This window comes from Prionailurus viverrinus, chromosome C2 (assembly GCF_022837055.1).
Source record: "Prionailurus viverrinus isolate Anna chromosome C2, UM_Priviv_1.0, whole genome shotgun sequence".
NCBI lineage: Eukaryota > Metazoa > Chordata > Mammalia > Carnivora > Felidae > Prionailurus > Prionailurus viverrinus.
Window position 1 is genome coordinate 113,258,571 of NC_062569.1, and position 21,168 is coordinate 113,279,738.

The 21,168-nt window shown below is 35.8% G+C and overlaps 1 protein-coding gene across 3 annotated transcripts; it reads right to left on the reverse strand.

Moving 5' to 3' along the window:
- Positions 1-417: 417 nt before the first annotated feature.
- On the reverse strand, positions 418-17,484 carry GPR15 (G protein-coupled receptor 15). 3 transcript variants are annotated; one of them, XM_047875804.1, is made up of 3 exons: positions 16,251-17,247; positions 5,762-5,875; positions 418-1,434 (listed from the first exon to the last, which is right to left on the reverse strand). In XM_047875804.1, exons 1-2 carry the CDS (start codon positions 17,103-17,105, stop codon positions 5,768-5,770), a joined length of 963 nt encoding a protein of 320 aa, XP_047731760.1. In that variant the 5' UTR covers positions 17,106-17,247; the 3' UTR covers positions 418-1,434; positions 5,762-5,767. The 3 variants fall into 3 exon arrangements, with proteins under 3 accessions (XP_047731760.1, XP_047731761.1, XP_047731762.1); XM_047875805.1 differs by lacking the exon at positions 418-1,434 and adding an exon at positions 15,521-15,621 and having other exon boundaries at positions 5,796-5,875; positions 16,251-17,484; XM_047875806.1 differs by lacking the exon at positions 418-1,434 and adding an exon at positions 15,521-15,621 and having other exon boundaries at positions 5,836-5,869; positions 16,251-17,484.
- Positions 17,485-21,168: the final 3,684 nt, after the last annotated feature.

A 21,168-nucleotide genomic window follows, 5' to 3' on the forward strand; every position in this document is an offset into this window, starting at 1 on the left:
TTTCTTTGCTTGTTTGTTTTGTTTCTTAAATTCCACATATAAGTAAGATCATATGGTATTTGTCTTTCTCCAACTGACTTATTTTACTCAGCATGATACTCTCTAGCTCCATGCATGTCATCGCAAATGGCAAGATTTCATTGTTTCTATCACTGAGTAATATATATATATATATATATATATATATATAATATATCACACCTTCTTTATCCCTTCATTTGTTGATGAACACTTGGGCTGCTTCCATAGTTTGCTATTGCAAATAATGCTGCTATAAACATAGGGGTGCATGTATCCCTTTGAATTAATGTTTTTGCATTCTTTGGGGAAATACGAGTAGTGTACTTGCTGGATCATAGAGTAGTTCTATTTTTTTTTTTTTTTTGAGAAACCTCCATACAGTTTTCCACAGTGGTTGCCCCGATTTGCATTTCCATCAACGGTGTAAGAGGGTTCCTTTTTCTCCACATCCTTGCCAACACTTGTTTCTTGTATTTTTTATTTTAGCCATTCTTCAGAACACATTTTGAGAAATTCTGCTTTGTTTCATAACTTTGTGGTATAATTAACTAAAGGGCTATACTGGAGACCTTTGGCTAAACTTTGCTGGTGGACCAGTGTGTTAATATATGAGGTCCCATAAACTTTCAGGTAAAAGAAAACCCAACTCAGATGAGCTTAAACAACAAAAGAAATACTTAGGTTCAGGTGACTGGGAAGTCCGAATTCGGGAGGACTTCAGCATTGGTTGATCTAGTAGTTCAGCCATGCCAGGAAGGACTCAGTTTATTTTGATTTGCTTTGTGCTGCTTAGTTTTTCTGTTGTACCTCTTTAGTGTCAACAATGTTAATTTCATTCCAAGACTGGGTCTCTTGCTCCTACTAAGGTTGTTGCAAATTTCAACAGGGCCTGGGAGGGGAGAGAGCAGTGTTGTCCTGGCATTCCAAATAGCCTGGTTGGCCGGTCACATGCTCGCCCTGTTATACCTGTGGCCAGAGGATGGAAGGTACCAAGGACCTGAAGTTTACGGAGTCTTTTCCATGGCGCTCAGGGTGGGTTCAACCTTTACCAAAACACATGAGCTGTGTGAGGAAGAAGAGGTAGATGATTGCCTGGGGGTGGAAGTGGAGTGTGAGAATGCATGCTAGGTCAACCAACAAATGTCCAGTACAGCTGGGAATTTAAGTTGCTGTCATTGGCTGCATGCAGGGACAATACTCAAAACTGTTAACAGCCTGCACCCTCTTGGGCACCAGCCAGTCTGAAAAGACACTCTCGTCAGGGCGGGTGCCTGGCTCCCAAAGGCCTCTTGCTTGTAAAGGGTTAACCTTTTGGTTGCTTAATGTTGAAGGGTCCAGGAGCTTTTGAGGAAGATGTCAGAAGGTTTTGATAGGTAGGCACTCAGAGGACGCAGGGAAGTAGCACTTTATTAGCTGAAATAAAAATATATCGTTATCTTAATTTAATGATGTTTATAATTATGTCCATGTGTACTAGCTCAGTGACTTTAAAAAAATACCAAAAAAAAGTTTTGTTTCTGAATAAGATTCTTCACTTAATTTCCTTATTTGAAAAATGAGTGAGTCAAATTAGATGATTTTACAACTCCTTTGACAGCAATGTTTGTGTTATATTCTGTAAAAATATATATAAATAAGCCTTTAATTTTATCTATCATGCACATTGTGACATGTCTGCATTAAATAGAATATTGTAAACAGTTATGCATTTTAAAATGCAGAGAACCAAATTGTCATCTAAAACTTGGCACATTAAATTTAACTGAATTTAAGTCTGAATTTAACTAGATCTTTATGTTGAAATTTTCAAATGTGCTATTTCTAAAGACCCTGAGAGGGTTCTTATTTCTTATTTTCTGTGTTTTTTGGTAAAACAAGGGGGTAAACTACCATCTAACATGTTGAAAACCATTAATGTTGCTTTGGCCTCAACAGAAAGCAGAGAGGTACAAAAACAGAAATGGCTAAAGAAAAATCAGAGTTGAGATGGAAGCCGTGCATTCACCTGAAGATGGTTCATTAGAGTCACCCAAGGGGAGGGATTGAGAGGGAGGAGCAGCCACGGGCCATTCCCTCTCCCATGGGTCAGTGCTGTCAAGGGCAGAGCTGATGTGCAGTTTGAGAACGTGAGTTTTTCTCCAGGGCTTCGCCTGCCTGCTCTAACTGTCCGAGAAGCCTTCCCAACCTCTTAGGTCCTCAACTGGCCAGTCATCTCAGATACAAAAAACCACAAGGAAGGAATATTTTCCTAAAATAAATGGAAAATCAGCAACAATGATGATCCTTTTTCCCATTTCATATCCTCTTCCTCATCCCTTCTACGTCTCCCCTCCCCCAATCCTTTGCCCCCATACAGAGTTAATTATTCCAGAGGGCAGTGTTGTTTATAGTTACCGGAACTGCAGGCAAGAGGGAAGAGTATTGTATATGTTTCCTGTTTTTTTCTGCATAGAGACATGCCTAAAATATTTGTGATATTTTGAATTTTAGACTGAGGATCATTTAAAATATTTGCAGACCTATCTTTATAGATTTTTTCCCCCTGTACTTTAAGACATCAAAAATGTCAAAGCTGAGAAAGGTTTTGACTTTCAAAGAGAGAACTTTTTGACAACAGCCAATATTTTCTTTTATCTTCAGAGCAAAAAGCTATCCTGGTTTGGTGGAGCCTTAGGTCGCTCCCTCCTTCTTTATACATAATTTCTGATAGATTTATAGGTATACACACATCTGTGTTAATTAAACCAGATGAAAATCCTACAGAGACTGCTAAGAAAATACATAGTCACAGGGATTAGGACTGATCATCTTATCCCTTTAAAGGTATTTTCTGTTATGGCAATAGCTAGAACTAAATAATAAATGTATCATAATGCTTTGAATAAAATAGCTTTCAAACATAATTTATAAAATTCGCTGCCCAGAGGCCACAGTAAATTTATTAACCATGAGTGAGGAGGACCCTGTTTTTGGGGGTCTGCATGTTTGGATATGTATACAGTCTGCCTAATATTTAATGGTATATATATATATATATATATATGTATATATATATACACACACACATATATGTATGTGTATATATATATATATATATATATACATATATACTGCAAAAACATCTTCATAAATCTTAAGTCTCCACAATTAAATTATTTTAAATTAAAATTTGTTTTTACAATATATATGTATTTTTATCTGTGCATACAGGATTAATAAAGAATTTAAAGACAAAACAAACATTACTTTCATGACCTTCATAAGTTTGCTCATTTATTTAATGCTCAATAACCCCAAGGAACATAGTGTTATCTTCATTTCACAGGTGAGAAAATTGAGGCAGAGAATGTCAATAACTTGTGCAGTTCACACAGACTTCACCAGTGGTTTGTTGTTGTGGTTTCCAAAACAAAGTTTGCTAATTCTAAAGCCTTTATGTTTTCCATCACCTCACACCATGTTTTTTTACTCCATTATTTGAAGGCATTCCTCATTGTAGTTTTCTAGGGATGTGGGTGAAAGGTTGGAAATAGTAGAAAGGTGCAAATAGATAAAATATAATAATGGTTACAATAGTAACCATCACTATAGTGGTGAGAATTATTACCTAAGGTGTCATTGACACCTTAAATGTTTTTTTTAGTAAATGTTTATTTGTTTTTTGGGGGGAGAGAGAAAGAGAGAGAGAACAAGTTGGGGGGGCAGAGGGGGGGGGCACAGAATCCAAAGCGGGCTCCAGGTTCTGAGCTGTCAGGACAGAACCCAAGGCGGGGCTTGAACTCATGGACTGTGAAATCATAGACTGTGAGATCATGACTTGAGCTGAAATCAGACGCTTAACCGACTGAGGCATCCAGGCACCCCCATCAAGGGCTTTTGTTAAGACAGCTAATCAAGATACTTCTCAGAGGCACATTTTTAGAATTCTCGGCTAAATATATGACTTCAGCAGTATGAAAACGCACAAAACACTTGTTACTCCAAAGCATAGCATGCTCCATCTTTGACATGTCTGAGAGAAAGCATTTTCCAAAGGGTGCTTTAACTCTAGAAAATTTATATTCTGTCAGAAAAAAATTTTTTTTTCTCTTTATGTGTTCAAGTTTGCAGAGAAACAGATCTCAAGACAGGAGTAGGAAAGATTTATTGAGAGAAGAAGCTAGAGAAGCTGGGGAGAAAGCTTCAGACTGAAAGGAAGATCTGACCACGGTGGAAAAAGAGAGAAAAGGAAGGAGGACTGGATAAGTTTTTTTTCACAGGTTGGTTTATGGATTAAATTAAGTGTGATAACATATGTGAACCATTTAACAGCTCCTTGGTACTAAATGAATACTCCATAAACATGGGTCTCGTTCATAAGCTCCATTTTTAAAAATCGTTGCAATGAGAACCATAGATACCTGTTACAATTCATCTGCCCTGTGCATTTTTCTTGGTAACAGAACTGTACTGTTACAATGGAAAATTGATGTCAGGCTGGTGGTTCAGCTTCCTTGAGAACTTAGCAAACAATGTTTACACAGCCTCAACGCTAGAAAAGTTTGTAGATAAATCCACATGACAGAGAAAGACGTTAAAAACCAACATTCTTCCTCATATGATTGCTCAAATTAAAAAATCATTCCTTTTATTTTAGAAATCTTTCATTTGGAGGCATTTGCACTTTTCAAGAAATATGTTATTTGCAAATACTTTTCAATAGAGCATTTGGAATAAATGGTGTAACTCACAGTCAACTATTATCCAACCAATTCTAATTTGCACTTGATTGAAAAGTTGAAATATTTTAAAATAAGATAAAGAACTGCATCTATACACACAACTTGGCCTGACCTTTGACTTAACGGACAAGCCAATTTAGTAAAAGTAAATTAGAAGCTTTGAACCAAATAATGACTTGCTGCATTTAATATGAGAACAAATGTGATTTGGTTGAATTTTAATTTATTGAGGCTTTGTCTAAAGTTAAATCATCTCAAAGTTATGGATATTAAACTTAAAACTGAGAATGACATTTAAAAAAATCCTATTTTGACTTTAGAGGAAGAGGTAAAATTGTGCTGAAATATTAATATATGCTTTATGCCACATATGACATTTCTTTCAGCATCCCTTATTTTAAACTTTAAGAAATACATATTCATTATAAAAAATGGATAACATTCATAAAAATATTTAAAATTAAAAATGAATCTGTCCTTGGTTCTACTATCTACAACAACTATTGTTAACATTTTAATATCCTTCCTAAATAAAGCAAGCTGAGGTAATTACGCTCAAGAAATATATATTTAGAAAATAAATAGCAGGTTTAATGTTGGAACACTATGCTTTCTTATTCTTAAAAACTATGTTTCCTTTTCTTCTTGATTGTGGTCATTCAGTTATTGACCTTATTATCATTTTACTTCAGAACATTCTTAACTGCCCCTCCAAAAAATGCTGCACGGAAATATCATTTCTTAATTAAAGTAAATGTAAATCAAGTTTCAAATGTTTGGGGCAGTTTATGATGTTACTAATTTGAGAAACCACTATGTTTTTTTTTTTAAACTCCTTTTGGAAATCCTTATTAAAATTAGGAAGTCATTTATACAAATGTGCTTTCTGAAAAGTGTAAACAAGTTTCCTGGAATGCAGGAATAGTGTGTATTCAAATTGCTCTCTCTGCACATAGACCAGTGAGTGCAGCTTCTTGGCCTAACAAACAGCACCGAATAGGAAAGACGGTGATACTTACAGTGTCTCATACAGTTTGGGTGGCAGAGCCCATAGGCACACAGTCTATAGTGGGAGCTTTGACACTGGATTTATCTTTTCTTCTTGCCATAGGAATATTACAAGAAATCTGTGACTAGAACAAAATGGAAAAATAAAGAAAATGAAACTATAATTCTTCCCTCGTATGTATGTGCTCTGTAAAAAAAAAAAAAATGTTTTCCTGTGAGGGTAACTGTCATAGATGTTACTGTCCTTTAATGTGGGATTAAGTGTGAGAGGGAGTAGGAGACAGCTGTCCATTTCTTACATGCAACATACATTTGATTGCCTATATAAGATGTTTAGTGACCACTGAACAGGATGGAAAATGTCATTTCTAATAAAACGCGATGAAGAGGGAAACATGCTACAAGAAAATATGATTCGTTCGAGATTGTATTTTCAATAAAATGGACTTCCTCTTCCCTTGAGCAATATCTTCACTATTTAGCCACGAATAGGCAGACATTTTGGTGATTTGAGGTATTTGCATTAGAAAAAAATAAGAAACATGTTTGAATTTGAAAAGGATTTGGAGACAGAAAAAAATAAACCAAACCAAGCTTGTGATGTTAACAGAATCTATTGAAAAATCTGGGACTCAGAGGAAAAAAATATGACGTGGAAAAAGCATGAGTTTTGGAATCACATAGGTAAGCCTAGATTTCATTGAAATCAAGGTTGCATTTTTGGTACACTTCACTAAGAATTATGTGAAGTCTGATTTCTTTGAATCCTATTTCCTTTATCTATAAAATGGAGTTCTCAGCAGTGACTTAACAAGCTCTTAATATGTACCAGGTACTGTGCCAAATTCCTTACATTCTCACTTTAATTTCTTAGAACCGCCGTGATCTAAGGCAAGTATAACTGTCCCCATTTTGTAGAGAGAAATAGACTCAGGAATACTGAGAAACTTGCTCACCTTTCACAGACAATAAATAGCAAATTTGGATCTGTGTTCTTTAGCCACAATGCTATACCATGTTCCCTGCAGTAATAGCTATATTACAATGACTATCACAAGCTAATGATTTAAATGTTTTATGTCATGGTATTTGAATTAGCTCTGCTTTTTCCAGGTAGTGCCAGAAATAGACTATTAGTTGCTGTTGCATTTTCCTTAGTTTTTATGGAGATTATCTTCCAATTATGTGACCCATAATGCTGCTTTCATGTCCTCTCAAAAGTACAGAGTCACATCTGTCACATCTGGAATATAGGCTTGGAGTTTGTGAAAAGGTTGACAATATCCTTGCAATCACAGGAGGAATGTTCAACTATCACATGATTATAACTGCGAATCACTAATTTTTATTACAAATCATATCAGATTTGCACTAAGAAAAGTCTTCCATTTAAAAAGGACATAAATGTCACAGAGAGAAAGAAATGACTAGGAATCAAGTGAAAGTTACTATACCACTCATTTTGCTAATCATAATACCACTAGAATGACCTACAAAATTCAAGGAGAATGGAAGGATTCATGTTCCTAAATGAAGTGTAACTGGTATAGTCTTCTAGCCCCTCATAATTACAACATATTAGAAGTAAAGTAAAAATTAAAAATGGGAATATTTAACATTTGTAAAAATCCTTAAATTTAATTTAAGCCAGAGATGGCATGTTTCTAGGATGTTCTGTTTAGTTCAACAATCATGAATGCCTGATTTGGAATAGGATATAGACATACAAAAATGAAGACATGGCTCTCCCCCTCCCCCTGGGGGAGCTCTCTCCCAAGCTCCCAAGCGGGGGGAAAGACCACCAATGATTCCATAGGCAGGTTGCAGGAGCTGCTGTGCTGAGGGAAGGCACTGGGAAATGGGGAATGAATGCTAAAACAGCCAATCTCTCATCACCATTTAAAAATTGTAAACGTGTATGGGGTGCCTGGGTGGTTTAGTTGGTTAAGCATCCACCTTCAGCTCAGGTCATGATCTAACTGTTCATGACTTTGAACCCCGTGTTGGGCTCTGTGCTGACAGCTCAGAGCCTGGAGCCTGCTTTGGGTTCTGTGTCTCCCTCTCTCTCTGCTCCTCCTCTGCTTCTGCTCTCTCTCTCTTAAAAATAAACAAACATTAAAAAAACTATAGATGTCTGATAGTTCTGAAATTGTTGCTCTTAAGGAAACAAGCACACGTACAGGTAACAGAAAGGCCTTCCGAAAGAGAATCAGCAGATATTCGGGAAGGTTTCAAGGCCAATGTAGGGGTTATACTCACTCAGAAATCAGAAGAACCAGAGGACCTGTGATTGCAGAATTGATGTTTTACAACAAATTTACTTTTAGCTACTATTTTTACCTGTGTACTTCATTTTTAAAAAATGGAACTAGCTTTACTTTTTTTTTCCTTAATGCAATATTAATGCATATTCTTTTTGGAAAATACAAGTTATAACAAAAATAAAAATCACAAAAATAAAAATAAAATAAAATATTAAAAATCACCTACATAGTGAGGAACAAAGTTAACATTTTGCTGTATAGGGTTCTGGTAGTCCTGTATTCTTATATAAATGAAATAGTCATAAACATGCAATTATTCTGTAGAATATTTGTAGAATAGAATATTCTACAAATAGAATAGAATAGAATATTTGTAGAATATTCTGTAGAAAATTGTACTATTTTGTAGCCTGCTTTTCTTTTAACTTAATTTTATTTAATTTATTATGAAGGTTTTTTTCATGTCAGTACATGGTACAGTACTCATAAAGGCTATGTAGTCCTACATTGTAAGGATGTGTAGGAACCTTAATTTATTCAGTCAATTCTCTATCAGTGACATTTAGATTATTTTCACTTTTCTACTTTTGCAAACAATGTTGCAATAAAAATGCATGTACATATATGTTTGCACATGGCCATAGTTATATACATAATTACATTAAAATCCTAGAAGTGGAATTGCTTTTTGTAAATGTTTCTAAATTTTCTCTAGCTTAATCAACTTCCACTCAGGAGACTGTCCAAGAATTTCTACCCACACCCCACCCCTCCAATCCTGGTCAACCTCAGTATTTAATGTTTAAATCTTTGCCAATATAATAGGTAAAATTTGTATTTTGTTATTTTAATTTGGCCATCTTTGATTATTAGGCTAAATATTTTCATAAATTTATTGGTAGTATCTTTTCTATATTTGAATTATAGAGTTGAAATTACTGTTATTTATAATCCTAAACGCTGCATAAGTTATACACTTCTGCATTTACTTTTTAATTAGAAATAGAGTGGCCATTTCCATCTACCTTTAACTGGTCTGAATCTGTTTTTGTTCTTTTCTTTATCTTTTTTTTTTTTTTTTTTTTTTTGCTTTAAACATAAAACCACAGGCCAAGTTTCATTTCTCATTTACCACTTCTCCACCTGAGTTGTCAGTTTTGCTTTTGGTCTAAAGTGAGGGTAAGTGAGAGGGCATCTCAATAAATCACTGTCTTTGGGCAAGATTTGTATAGAGTTATCTTCTTTGCATATCTTATTTTAGTTTGTCATTTGAAAATAAATTTAAACTTAATACTGCTCAATGTGCATTCTCCTGTTTAAAATCATCATTTACACTTGAGACTTTTAAAAACAACAAAAGAATTTTTATTTGGGGATGTCAGTGTGAACACTTCTTTAAGGAAATGTGACAACATTTAGGAAACAATCGTGTCAAAATAGCACTTACCTGAAATGACTTGGATATGGACTATTTATGGGCCTTTCCCTAAACATTAGAAAAGATCAAAGAAAGTGATTTGACTTATGGAGCGCCTGCACGGCTCAGTTGTTTAAGCGTCCAACTTCGACTCAGGTCATGATCTCACAGTTCGTGAGTTGGAGCCCCACGTCCAGCTCTGTGTTGACAGCTCAGAGCCTGGAGCCTGCTTTGGATTATGTGTCTCCCTCTCTGTCTGCGCCTCTACTGCTCACACTCTGTCTCTCAAAAAATAAATAAATGGTAAAAAATTAAAAAAAAAAGAAAGCGATTTGACTTATAATTATTATCATTATCTAACAAGCTCTTCTTGAGCATTAGTACTTCATTCTTTTGTTCAAAAAACAAGTAACAATGGGGATTATAAATTCCATGAAGAAACAAGTTCTACTTCTTTACATCCTACAAGAGTCTAATAGTGCTATATATATATATATATATATATATAGTAAATTATTGTGGAAACAGGCTACTTGTTCAACCTTTTAATAGGGAATGTGATCCACTTATATTTTTATTGTAATTGTTGATATATTTACATATTTATAGATGCCATTTCACTATATGTTTTCTTTGCTTTATTTTTATTTTCTTTCTTGCACTCTTTCAAGTACTTTAGACTGAGTATTAGCAACAACATTCAACAGATACTCATCAGCTGCATTTGTACATAACATGTTTGTGTATTTGTGTGTGTGTGTGTGTGTGTGTGTCTGGGTGTATGTATGAGAAAGTGAGAGAAATTTTGTAAGTGACTGTTATTTGCCTATTTTGAAATCCGTCACTTATGCTAACAAATTTTGGGCTATCATAGTGCATTGTGTACAATAGACACTTTGCATTAACAGTTTGATTTTTTAGTTATTGACTATTTTCAAGGAACTCCACAAGTCTGTGGCATAAAAGGCATCAATTTAAGCCACCGTCCCCTGATGTGATGAACAAATAACCCATCGGGAAAGGCCCAACACCCAGGATTGACCTTTCGATTCTGCTTCATTTTCTACACCTCATACAGTAGATGTATGCACAGGCTACACTGTATTAAGCTTACATGAAGTAATCATATGTTCTTCTAGAATTTGCAGGTTTAGAGATTTGTGACAGTTTTGCCATACAAAGTTCTTAAATACTTTCTATACTCTATAAGTAAAAAGAGCAAAGTTGTTTGTTGAAGACTCTGCCCGAGAAATTTTTTTACAAATTAAAAATAGTCTTTTCGTCGCACGTATTTTTTGATGCATAATATTTTATTTCATCTAAAAACATCACAAGAATATTTATATCTCCTGCTTGTATGTAATTAAGAGCAAATGGAAGAGTACATTTATAAAGTACAGGTCATAAAGAATTCTAGCAGGGAGAACCATTTATATTTCATTTTGAACTAATTGTAATATGGAAATGAAATCTTTCTAATTAAAAATGATAGGAGATAGCAAATAAAAATGTTTTTTCCCATCGGTGTTGACATCACGAAGTACTTGTAGATGAAGCCTAACTCTTTGTAGTATGGCAATGATAGGAAACTAGCTAATTATTAAATCTTCTTAATTAGCAAATAAGAAAGTCACTGAGTGATGTCAGATAGATGATGATAACCTGTACTAGATCTGTAGAACATTATAAAAGTATTATGAACATTGTATCATAAATTCTTTAAACGGGCCACTTGCCTAAGTTAACAACAATTCAACTTAATCACATGTGGTCAACTTTAAAAAGGCCCACCGTAATTTAAAAGATTTTTTTTAACGCTTATTTATTTTTGAGAGAGAGGGAGAGAGAGAGAGAGCGGGAGAGAGCCAGAAAGAGAGGGAGACACTACATCTGAAGCAGGCTCCAGGCTCTGAGCTGTCAGCACAGAGCCCGATGCAGGGCTCAAACTCAAGAACTGTGAGATCATGACCTGAGCCTCAGTCAGATGCTTAACTGACTGAGCCATCCAGGCCCCCCTAAAAAAGACAACTGTAATTTTAAAGTACCTTTGGGTCTTAGAAATTTGTTACTTATATAGTTAAACCGAGAACTTTTTACTTTAATAATGTCTGTCAACTAACAGAATAGTTCCCCCCACTTTTAGATTAGTGAATGGGAATTTCATGTAAGTTTACATTTTACTGTGACTTAAGTTGCCATAAGAACCTTCGCTTCATTAACAGTTTGGCACATTGAATATTTAAAGTAGGTTTGTTTGTTTGTTTGTTTTTTTTTTTTTTTTTTTTTTTTAAATTTTTTTTTTCAACGTTTATTTATTTTTGGGACAGAGAGAGACAGAGCATGAACGGGGGAGGGGCAGAGAGAGAGGGAGACACAGAATCGGAAACAGGCTCCAGGCTCTGAGCCATCAGCCCAGAGCCTGACGCGGGGCTCGAACTCACGGACGGCGAGATCGTGACCTGGCTGAAGTCGGACGCTTAACCGACTGCGCCACCCAGGCGCCCCTGTTTGTTTGTTTTTTAATGTTGCAGGATGCAGTCTTAGGATGCAATTCCCATTTAGGAAATGTAACTCTACAAAGGAAATGACAAAGATAATCAGAAGTGCCAAGAGTAAGTCACAGGTCACTGTTACTGTTGATTTTCCCTGTCCACTTATATGTAAAGTCTAGTCATGATTGTTTACTCATAGACTTGATAAAAACAGAGAATGTTGACTCAAAGAAAAGAACTTAAAATAAAAACCAGCATTTGCAACAGACAAACCATCCCATACCAATCTCTGTGGAAGGCAAAATCCAATAACCATTTACAAATACTCTGATGGTTGGAATAATCCTCCCGCTTTTTCTCCAGATGACACTTCTTTCTCTCATGGTGCTGGAGGCCATCATCTTGCTAGCTGGCTACACCAATGGCTCTGCTACAGTAAATTCATAATTCTTCTAATATTGCTTGTCTTTTGTGAATGAGCTCTGCAGGAAAACTGAGACCTCCTGTTCACTGTGGCACACACACCTAATGAGTCATTTCTCACTTTTGAGATTGCCAGGAGGAATAGAGAATGATTGGAGGAGCCAAGATGAATCATAGGAGAAGAGTTCTTTCACTCAGCTCACCATCATACTGTGCATTTCTGCATCTATTTAAAAATTAACTCGTGACCCCTAGTAATATTCCACCCTCAGTCACGCACATTGGTTTCCTTTAAGACCATTATTCTCACTAGCGTTACTCTCACTCAGAGGTGATTTTGGCTTGTTAGAGGGGACAAATGGTGGGCCTTCCAGAACTATCAGGTTAGTGTTACTCTTTTGGTATGGCCTGAATGGAGTAAATGTGTGTTTGTGATATGTGAACCTTGAGTACATGGATTTTAAAATTAATTACAAGTTATTCAACGACATCTTATACAGACTTTCTTGGAGAACTTTTTTGTGGTGAGTTCAAGAAAAATTGTTTGAGAAATGTTTGGGGGATGACTATCCTTTTATATTTGTCCTTAAAGACCTGGCAGTGGCTTTGGATCACTTTAAAAAATGACAACAAATGAGGTTAATCTGTAGTGATTTCCACATATACTTATTCTTGCTAAGTTTTATTTTGTTTTTCTAACTTTAGATGTAACTGGCCAGATGTGGTTGTTAGGATGTCGGATGAATTTTCTAGAAATTCATGGAAATGTGTGTTGATTTGTTTTACTAATGACATGAAATGACCACAAAGCAGCTCTCAGAATAGTTTGAGATAACAAAAATCTTGATAAGCTATGCTTCTACATGTATCTATATGTATATAAGTATATAAATGAATTTGTCTTAAAATGTGGAAATATCCTGGTTTAAAAATCTGCAAAATGAGACCTACTGATACAATTTATAATAAGCCTTTTAATGCTATTATAATGTAAATTACATTTCATACCAGAGGACTCCATATATGACATCGTAAAATACCAACTTAATCAAGTTTTGAACTTTTTACTATCAGAGTTATTCTATCTATAAATTTATATCTGCTTTTCCTTCCATCATTGGAACATTATGAGTATAATATATGCAATATGCTAAGATTTTTGTAAGGCATATTCTTAATATTTTTTAAATGAGAGTGATTGTCGCTTGATACTGTAGTTTGGAAATTTTCTTTCTTTCTTTATTTATTTACTCTTATTTTTAAATTTTTTTAGCATTTTTATTTATTTTTGAGAGACAGAGAGAGACAGAGCACGAGCAGGGGAGGGGCAGAGAGAGAGGGAGACACAGAATCTGAAGCGGGCTCCAGGCTCCGAGCTGTCAGCACAGAGCCCGATGTGGGGCTCCAACTCACAGGCTGTGAGATCATGACCTGAGCCTAAGTCAGATGCTCAACCGACTGAGCCACGCAGGCGCCCCTGTAGTTTGGAAATTTTAAAGTAACACTCAGTAATTAATAATAGGAACCAATAGCTTTATATAATAACTTTTACCCAATATTTAAAAACACTTTTGTATTTATTAGACTTATAATATTCTTGACAATTCTATAGACATAGATATTACCGACTACTTTAGGTATGAAAGATTACAATGATTTACTCAATGTCCCAACATTAAGAATGAAGCTGAATCTAATAACCTATTTTTTCTCATTTCCTAACAAATACTTTACCTGATTTATTGAGCTATTTTTTAAAAGTAGCATTTCTCAAAGACATTTATTTCCCTGATTAGTAATAGTGCTTTTGCTGATTTGTTTTTATAACGTGAGTGGCTTCTACCTTTTATATTTTGTTTTTATTTAACTTTAGGAGATCTATTTAACTGTTTTAAATTCAGTTTAAAGTTTTCCAAGAAACCTAATTTCTTATCATTTACAGTCCTTTTTTTCTATATCTATAATAAAGTATTAAAAACTTTTATAATATCAATATTAATAACTGTGTTGATAGAAATTAATACAACATAGAAGAATACTTAAGAAAATTATATTTTTATTTAATACAGGTTAAGAGAAATTAATAAATTAACCAATTTATAAAACAAAACACTGTATTTTCAACTTCTAAATAGATTATGGTATGCCCAATATTTGAGATTTCTTTTAATGTGAAAGATACATGGGATGAGCTTGAATAACCTAGTCTCTGAAAAGATTCTAAGCTTTCTCTTATTTTCAAACCTAATATTTAGAAGTAAAATAGTAATTCATTTGCGTCAACACTGAGGGTCAACACATAACCCACTTTCTCTTGAATCAAAAGATATTTACAATAGTATGTTTTCTGTAGCAAAAGCCTTTTGTGGTTGCTGCTAATTACATGTTTTTCACTTCAAAGTCTTTAAAAGGAATATATGTGCAAGTAGACTTAATAAATTTTTATTGGGTGAAAGAATTCAGCAAAGTCTCTGGATTTGGAAAAATGTATATAAAATATCAGTAATATCTTCATTTTGTATTTTTCACTTCAGCTAAATACAGAACATACTGTCTTCCTATATTACTGAATCAAGTCTTGAAATTATATATACCAAGCAAATGATGCTATAGAAAATGTGTAGCACTAACATTTTAATTAAAATGTAAAATGATAATACACATGGTGATGTAGCTAAGCATTTGAGGACCTCCAATTATATTAGTAGTTACATTTCTTTTGATAACTCAATAACTAGTAATTAAAAACATGTAATTAAAACAAAGTCATATCCTAATGTATGAAGTCAATGAAAACAAAAGAGCATAGTAAAACCCTCTTGAAAAATAGTTACTATGCCATTATAATGAGATACATTTTTACCAATATATCTTATAAGGAAAATAAAGGTCAAACTTTGCCCTGTGCTCTCTTGTTAAAATACTCTAGAAGACCAGGTGATAAAGGAAGTCCTAAATCATAAACACAATACAGAATGATTTTATCTCCATGAATTTTTTGACAGTCCAAAGTTATTGTGAATGGCTTAGGGTGAAAGATAACATTGGAAGGCAGTAAAGAATCGCCATACAAAATTTTAAAGATTAAGGCCAGACTCTTGCTTTGTTACTCAGTAATAATTAACTAAAGGGCACACGTATATTTTTTGCTACCTGTATTAACACATTTCTCACCAGATGAAAGTGGGCAGAATCCTTTAGATGTAGTCCAATTGAAGCCCATTATGAAGGATGGCGTGGGTCAAGGTACCATTGTTCTTGAGAGAGGAAAAGGCCTGAATGTACATAAACAATCATGAAGAAAGGAATTGATCCAAGCCGGCCTTTATGTCAGAGTTCAAGGTCTACAGGAGTCGTATTTTGCCGGGTAAACTAGATTGACCAGAGTTAAAAGAAGGCCATTCAGCTAAAAAAAAAAAAAAAAAAAAAAAAAAAAAAAAAAAAACCCAAAAAACAAAAAAAGGAAAACAAAACAAAACAAAAAAGACAGCATATGGTTTAATTATAGCCATGAACACAGGGACTTTTCATTCATCTCTTTAAAAATAAACTCTTCCTTGTATTCGTGAAGCGATGCGAATATGAATACCAACAGCAATACTTTTTTTCCTTCTTTATCGCTGACACAAATTAAGTCTCCAATCTACTAACAGAGCTTGAAATGTCACAGTGACTTTTAGAGTGACACAGACCTCTTCCTCCTTCTGGCCGAATTTTCCACATGAATGAAGTTGGAGAGAGCCTTGGGGAGGTGACTATCTGATGTCTCGGTGCTGCTCCCAAAGTCATAGTTCTTCAGGCAAGGGAACAAGCAGTGCAAGATAGCCCGGCGGATGTAACTGTCAAAGATATAGTAAATGAAAGGGTTGACACAGCTGTTGGCAAATGCCAAAGGCCCACTCACCTCCATGCCTAGCTGGATAACAGATGAGGAAAAGTAGACTTCCTGCTGCAACCCAGAGACAATGGCCAGGAGCTTGAAAGTATTGAAGGGCAGCCAGGAGAAGACAAAGGCTGCCACGACAATAAAGATGATCTTTATGGATTTCCTCAGCTTTTTGTTATGTTTTCCCGACTGTTGGTAATGGGCATATAGCTTCCTTGTGATGCAACAATAGCATGTCACAATGCTCACCAAAGGGACAAAGAAGGTAAAAATTAAGGCCACCAGGGCCCAAGTCAGTTTGATTGGAGTAGCGCTCCTCTCTGCACAGTATGGCTTATCATCAATCAGGGTGAGCTCCCTGGACAGAAGAGTAGGCAAACCCAAAAGGCAGGAGATAAACCAGACACTGGCACAGACTCCATATGCACAGTCTCTCCTCCTGAATTTCCTGGATACGGCTGGGCGCATGATGGCCAGGTAGCGGTCAACACTCATGCAGGTGAGCAAGAAGACATTGCAGTGCATGTTGACTGAGATCATGTAGGAGCTGCCTTTGCACAGGAAAGAGCCTGTCCTCCACAGTCCTAAAGATGCTTCTTTATCCACCCAGAGAGGCAACGTGACAAGGAAAATGAAGTCAGACACAGCCAGGTTGATGATGAAGATGTCGATCAGTCTTCGGCTGCCCCGTTTGAAATGCAATGCACTCATGAGGACTAGGTTCCCCAACACTCCCATCAGGAACACAACTGCGTAGAAGATGGGAAGGAAGACAGATGTATAAGCAACACGGGAGTGGGTCTCCTCAATATCAGGATTTTGGCTTGTAGCATAGAAATAATCCAAAAAAACAGCAGTTGCTTCTGGGTCCATCACTAAGGTCAGCTGCCAGATCCGATTAAGTTTCCTTACCTAGGAAGTTTTTGTATAAAGGTTTAAAATCTCAGGGAAGCTTCTTTTATATAGTGGCTACCTCTTCCCCACCACCCCCACCACCCCACCCCTTAAAAGATCATGGGACAAGCATAAAAACAGAGATTAAAAAACGCAGTTTCTACCAATCCTCAGAAAGAACACCACCCTGGTTGGTGTTTGGTGGTTGTGGTTGTGGTTTTCTTTATTTGCATTTGCCCTGGAGACGGGGGTGCTTTTTTGACTTCTGTCTTCAAGATATTCAGTTTGTTTATTTAAATCCAGAAATTAGAAAACAAATAAACTTTTTTTCCTTACCTACTTTAAAGACATCCTTTGCTTTTCTGACACTGAAAATCCTTTTGATCTGGTTTTCTGTTTCACAGACAAGGTACTATTTTCTTTTAAAATTTTAAGGTGGTGATGAAAAAGATAGTCCTTTTATTCACATCCCCGGTAAAAGTGAGGAAAGTAGTCTTTCACTGCAGAAAGAGTGAATTGAAAATTTCCCGAATCATACCAGTCTACATCTACAGCAAACATAATGATTCTAATTAGGGTATGAGATTCTTTCCCCTTACTTGCTTCTTTCACTTTATACAAAATTAATCCTGTTTCATTCAATATGTTTTTAAAAATTCTCAGGAGACTGGGACCATGTCTTGTGCTGTTAATATTAGTTTTAAAAATTTTCCACTGTCATTAGTACAGTACCTTGCACATTCGGAAATGTCAATTTACTTGAATTATTCAGGAAAACTCTTGGTTTTGTGATCTAGTATAATCAACAAGTATGTATTCATTGTGGTTCAACTGCAGGCATTGTTGTTATTTATGTAGCTTACAAACAGGTTTAAAAATGGCAAACTGCTATTTTTACACTCTTTTTAAAATTTATTTATTTTGAGAGAGAGAGAGAGAGAGAAAAAAAGAGCACATGAGTGGGGGAAGAGCAGAGAGAGCGGGCGAGAGAGAGAATCCCAAGTAGGCTCCACACTGTCAGTGCAGAGCCCTATGTGGGGCTCCAACCCATGAACCATGAGCAGAAATCAAGAGTGGGCCACTCGGTCAACTGAGCCATCCAGGCACCCTACACTCTCATCTGCTTTGTAATTCAACCAGCAAAGTTCCTTTTTGTTAGAATAAACATCCTTGATCAGGAGATTTTCTCTCTACCTCCAAGTAACTCCCCTTCATCAGACTCTGGGTCCCCCCCATCTTGTCTTTTTCATACCTCACTACTGGAGCAGTGATTTTTTAGCTTTTGAGCTGTGACTTATTTTTAAGTACCTCCACAAACCAGTGAACTTCACTTTTGGGATTATTGACCTAGCAGAGACGGACCTCTAATAAGTGACATTATAATGGAGTTGCCAGTGCAGGCACTTTAACAGAAAGATTTGGGGTTCATTCAAAGCATTTGAGAAACAGGCTAACAACAGACAGGTCCTATCATATCTTCCTGTCATCTGTTCCTTTTCATATTAGGAAAACTGTCGTGGAGTACAAATCCTGAAATCGACTCCATTTATTTCAGTTCTTTACTGGTCAAAGTGGCTTAAGGCTCCTTCCTTCTCTCTTTCCCTCCATCTGGTTTCATAGCCAAAGTTACAGTTTCAGGCTGATACTGCTATTGTGTAGAAAAATGCATGCCTGTGAATTAAAACACCATTGTTTAACATTTGAAGTCCTTTCTACTGAATTTTTATTTTTCCCATAATTATTATATTGAAAATAACTATCTTGCCTTTTGTACCCCTTTCTTGTCACTGTTTCCTGATGTGTTCTAATGTGACCTGAGTCTCAGGCATGTGGGTCTAGGTCAGGGAAAGACGAGGACTCCCCTGATCTAGGGCACCCCCAGCAAGTCACTCAGAAGTTGATTTACAACTGGGCTCTGCCTTTCTTTGTGTCCCTAGCATTTCTGTGTTGTTCGTGGGGGGCATATTTCCCTAAGTGTAGGCTGCAGATGAGAGAAACTAATGCTTTGACATTTCTGGAATAGAAATCTTTCCCACCGAGTAAGCCTTAAATACTTAATGTAATCGTTCATTTTGTCAAATAGTTTGAACTAGGGCAATATTTACTTGACAAGGATTGGTGGAGTAAACATAGAATATTTAAACACTATATCTATACATATATCTATCCATAGATATATCTGTATTTTTCTTGTATCTCAAGAATTCCAATAAAAGTATCATAAAATGAAAAAAAAAGTTCATGCTCATATTCCAGAGAAAAATGTCTGGCCTACATTTATTCTGCAGGTCTTAAATTTTCTTTCAGCATTCAAGTTGTTGGCTTGTTGATGTAAACTATCTCAAATAAGTCTGACTGCCTCACTGAACTTTGGAGCAGCTGTGGACCAAATATCTTGCTTTATCATATACAGTCACTTTGGAATATGGCAGTTCATGGTAGTATGTTGCAATGTGAGAATATCCACCATGGATCAAAACGATCCTGGGACCCGAGTCAGAAAACAGATTAAGTATTTTGAGGCAAAAAGGAAACAAACAGCATAGTCCTGGGCTTTTAATAACTCAAAGAGTACAAAGCTATTATAAGACAGAATCCACAATAAAAGCTGACTAGATAAAGTAGGGGAAGTCATCGTTCCAAACAAACAGCACAACAGTCATGTTTAGAACTTTGAATGCTCTTTGAAATAAACATGAGGATACTAACAATAAATAACCAACTACACATAGACCAAAACCCAGAAACAACACTGGATACCATAAGCCTGTGGAAAGGCAGCAAGAACAAGGTGATGACAAAAAAAAAAGAGTAAGATGTAAATATTAATAACTGAATGACAGCACACACACATGCCCCCTTTTAAGAACTGTTTTCCCAGAAAAAAAATGCTCAACTCTCCTTTATTTTATAACTATATAAATACAGTTTATATTCAACTTTAGATATTATGCTTTCCATCCTTAGCAGGGATAATTACTTCCACCTTTGTGTTCTCTAAGATATTTTACAATACTGCTTATTAAATTCCCATTACTTCATTTCACATGATTAGTTGTTTTGGTGTCTGACTTCCTGAGCTGATCATGAGCAACTTGAAGGGAGAGGCCATCTATTACCTCTTCATCATCTCTAACATAAAGGAGTTACCCAGCTAAGTCTTCTTTGGACTCTCAAAGTCATGTTTTGAACCTCTGGATGCCAGGCCACATTACCCATTTAGAGTTACCTGGGTGCCTCCTAGACCATAGCTTTCTGAACCCTGTCCCAGATCTACTGAATCAGAATCATCTGGAGACAACTCCAGGTGACTCCTAACAAGGTCGCTTATTATATTTAACAAGCCTCCAAGGTGATTCTCACACACACTAAAGTTTAGAAACACTGTTTTAATTTACAAACCTTCACCAACTTTACATGTTATGCTTTGTTATGATTTTGGCTACCTTTTTTTTCAGCTTAAAAATAACCTCTAAACTCGAACTTCTTAGCAACCTTCTAGTCTGATATCACAAAATTTTTGGAATTAATTTAGACTTCTGGGCCCTCCCTATTCTGCACCTCAATTCCTGAGATATGTTCAGAATTGCATCAAATGTTGAAGATGGGGAGACAGTCGGGTGTTGTCCCCTGAGATGTCTGCTCAGCTGAATACAGTATTATCTATCATACAGCCCTAGCTGTGACTTGCAGACTTGCTTCACAGGTGGGCTGATGATTTTGTGAGTACAGCCACCCTAACTGGCATTTTGGCATATTCTGCTTCTGCTTTTTCCCTATCAATCACTCTGGCTGCTCTATTAGGTAGGGATTAATCAGATTATATAGCCAGTAGCACAGGAGAAAGAAATCTCTATTCATACACCCTACTGATTTGTTCCTGAATAAGTGGCAAAGATTATGAAGCAAAGTTTTTGTTTTTCATTAAACTTATTACAGTGATTGCATATTCATTTGTTAGAAACACTCTCTTGTTCATTTCTTACTTGAATATCATAAAGTGTATAGCCATTTAAACAGTCCAGTTTAAGAGATCAGTTTA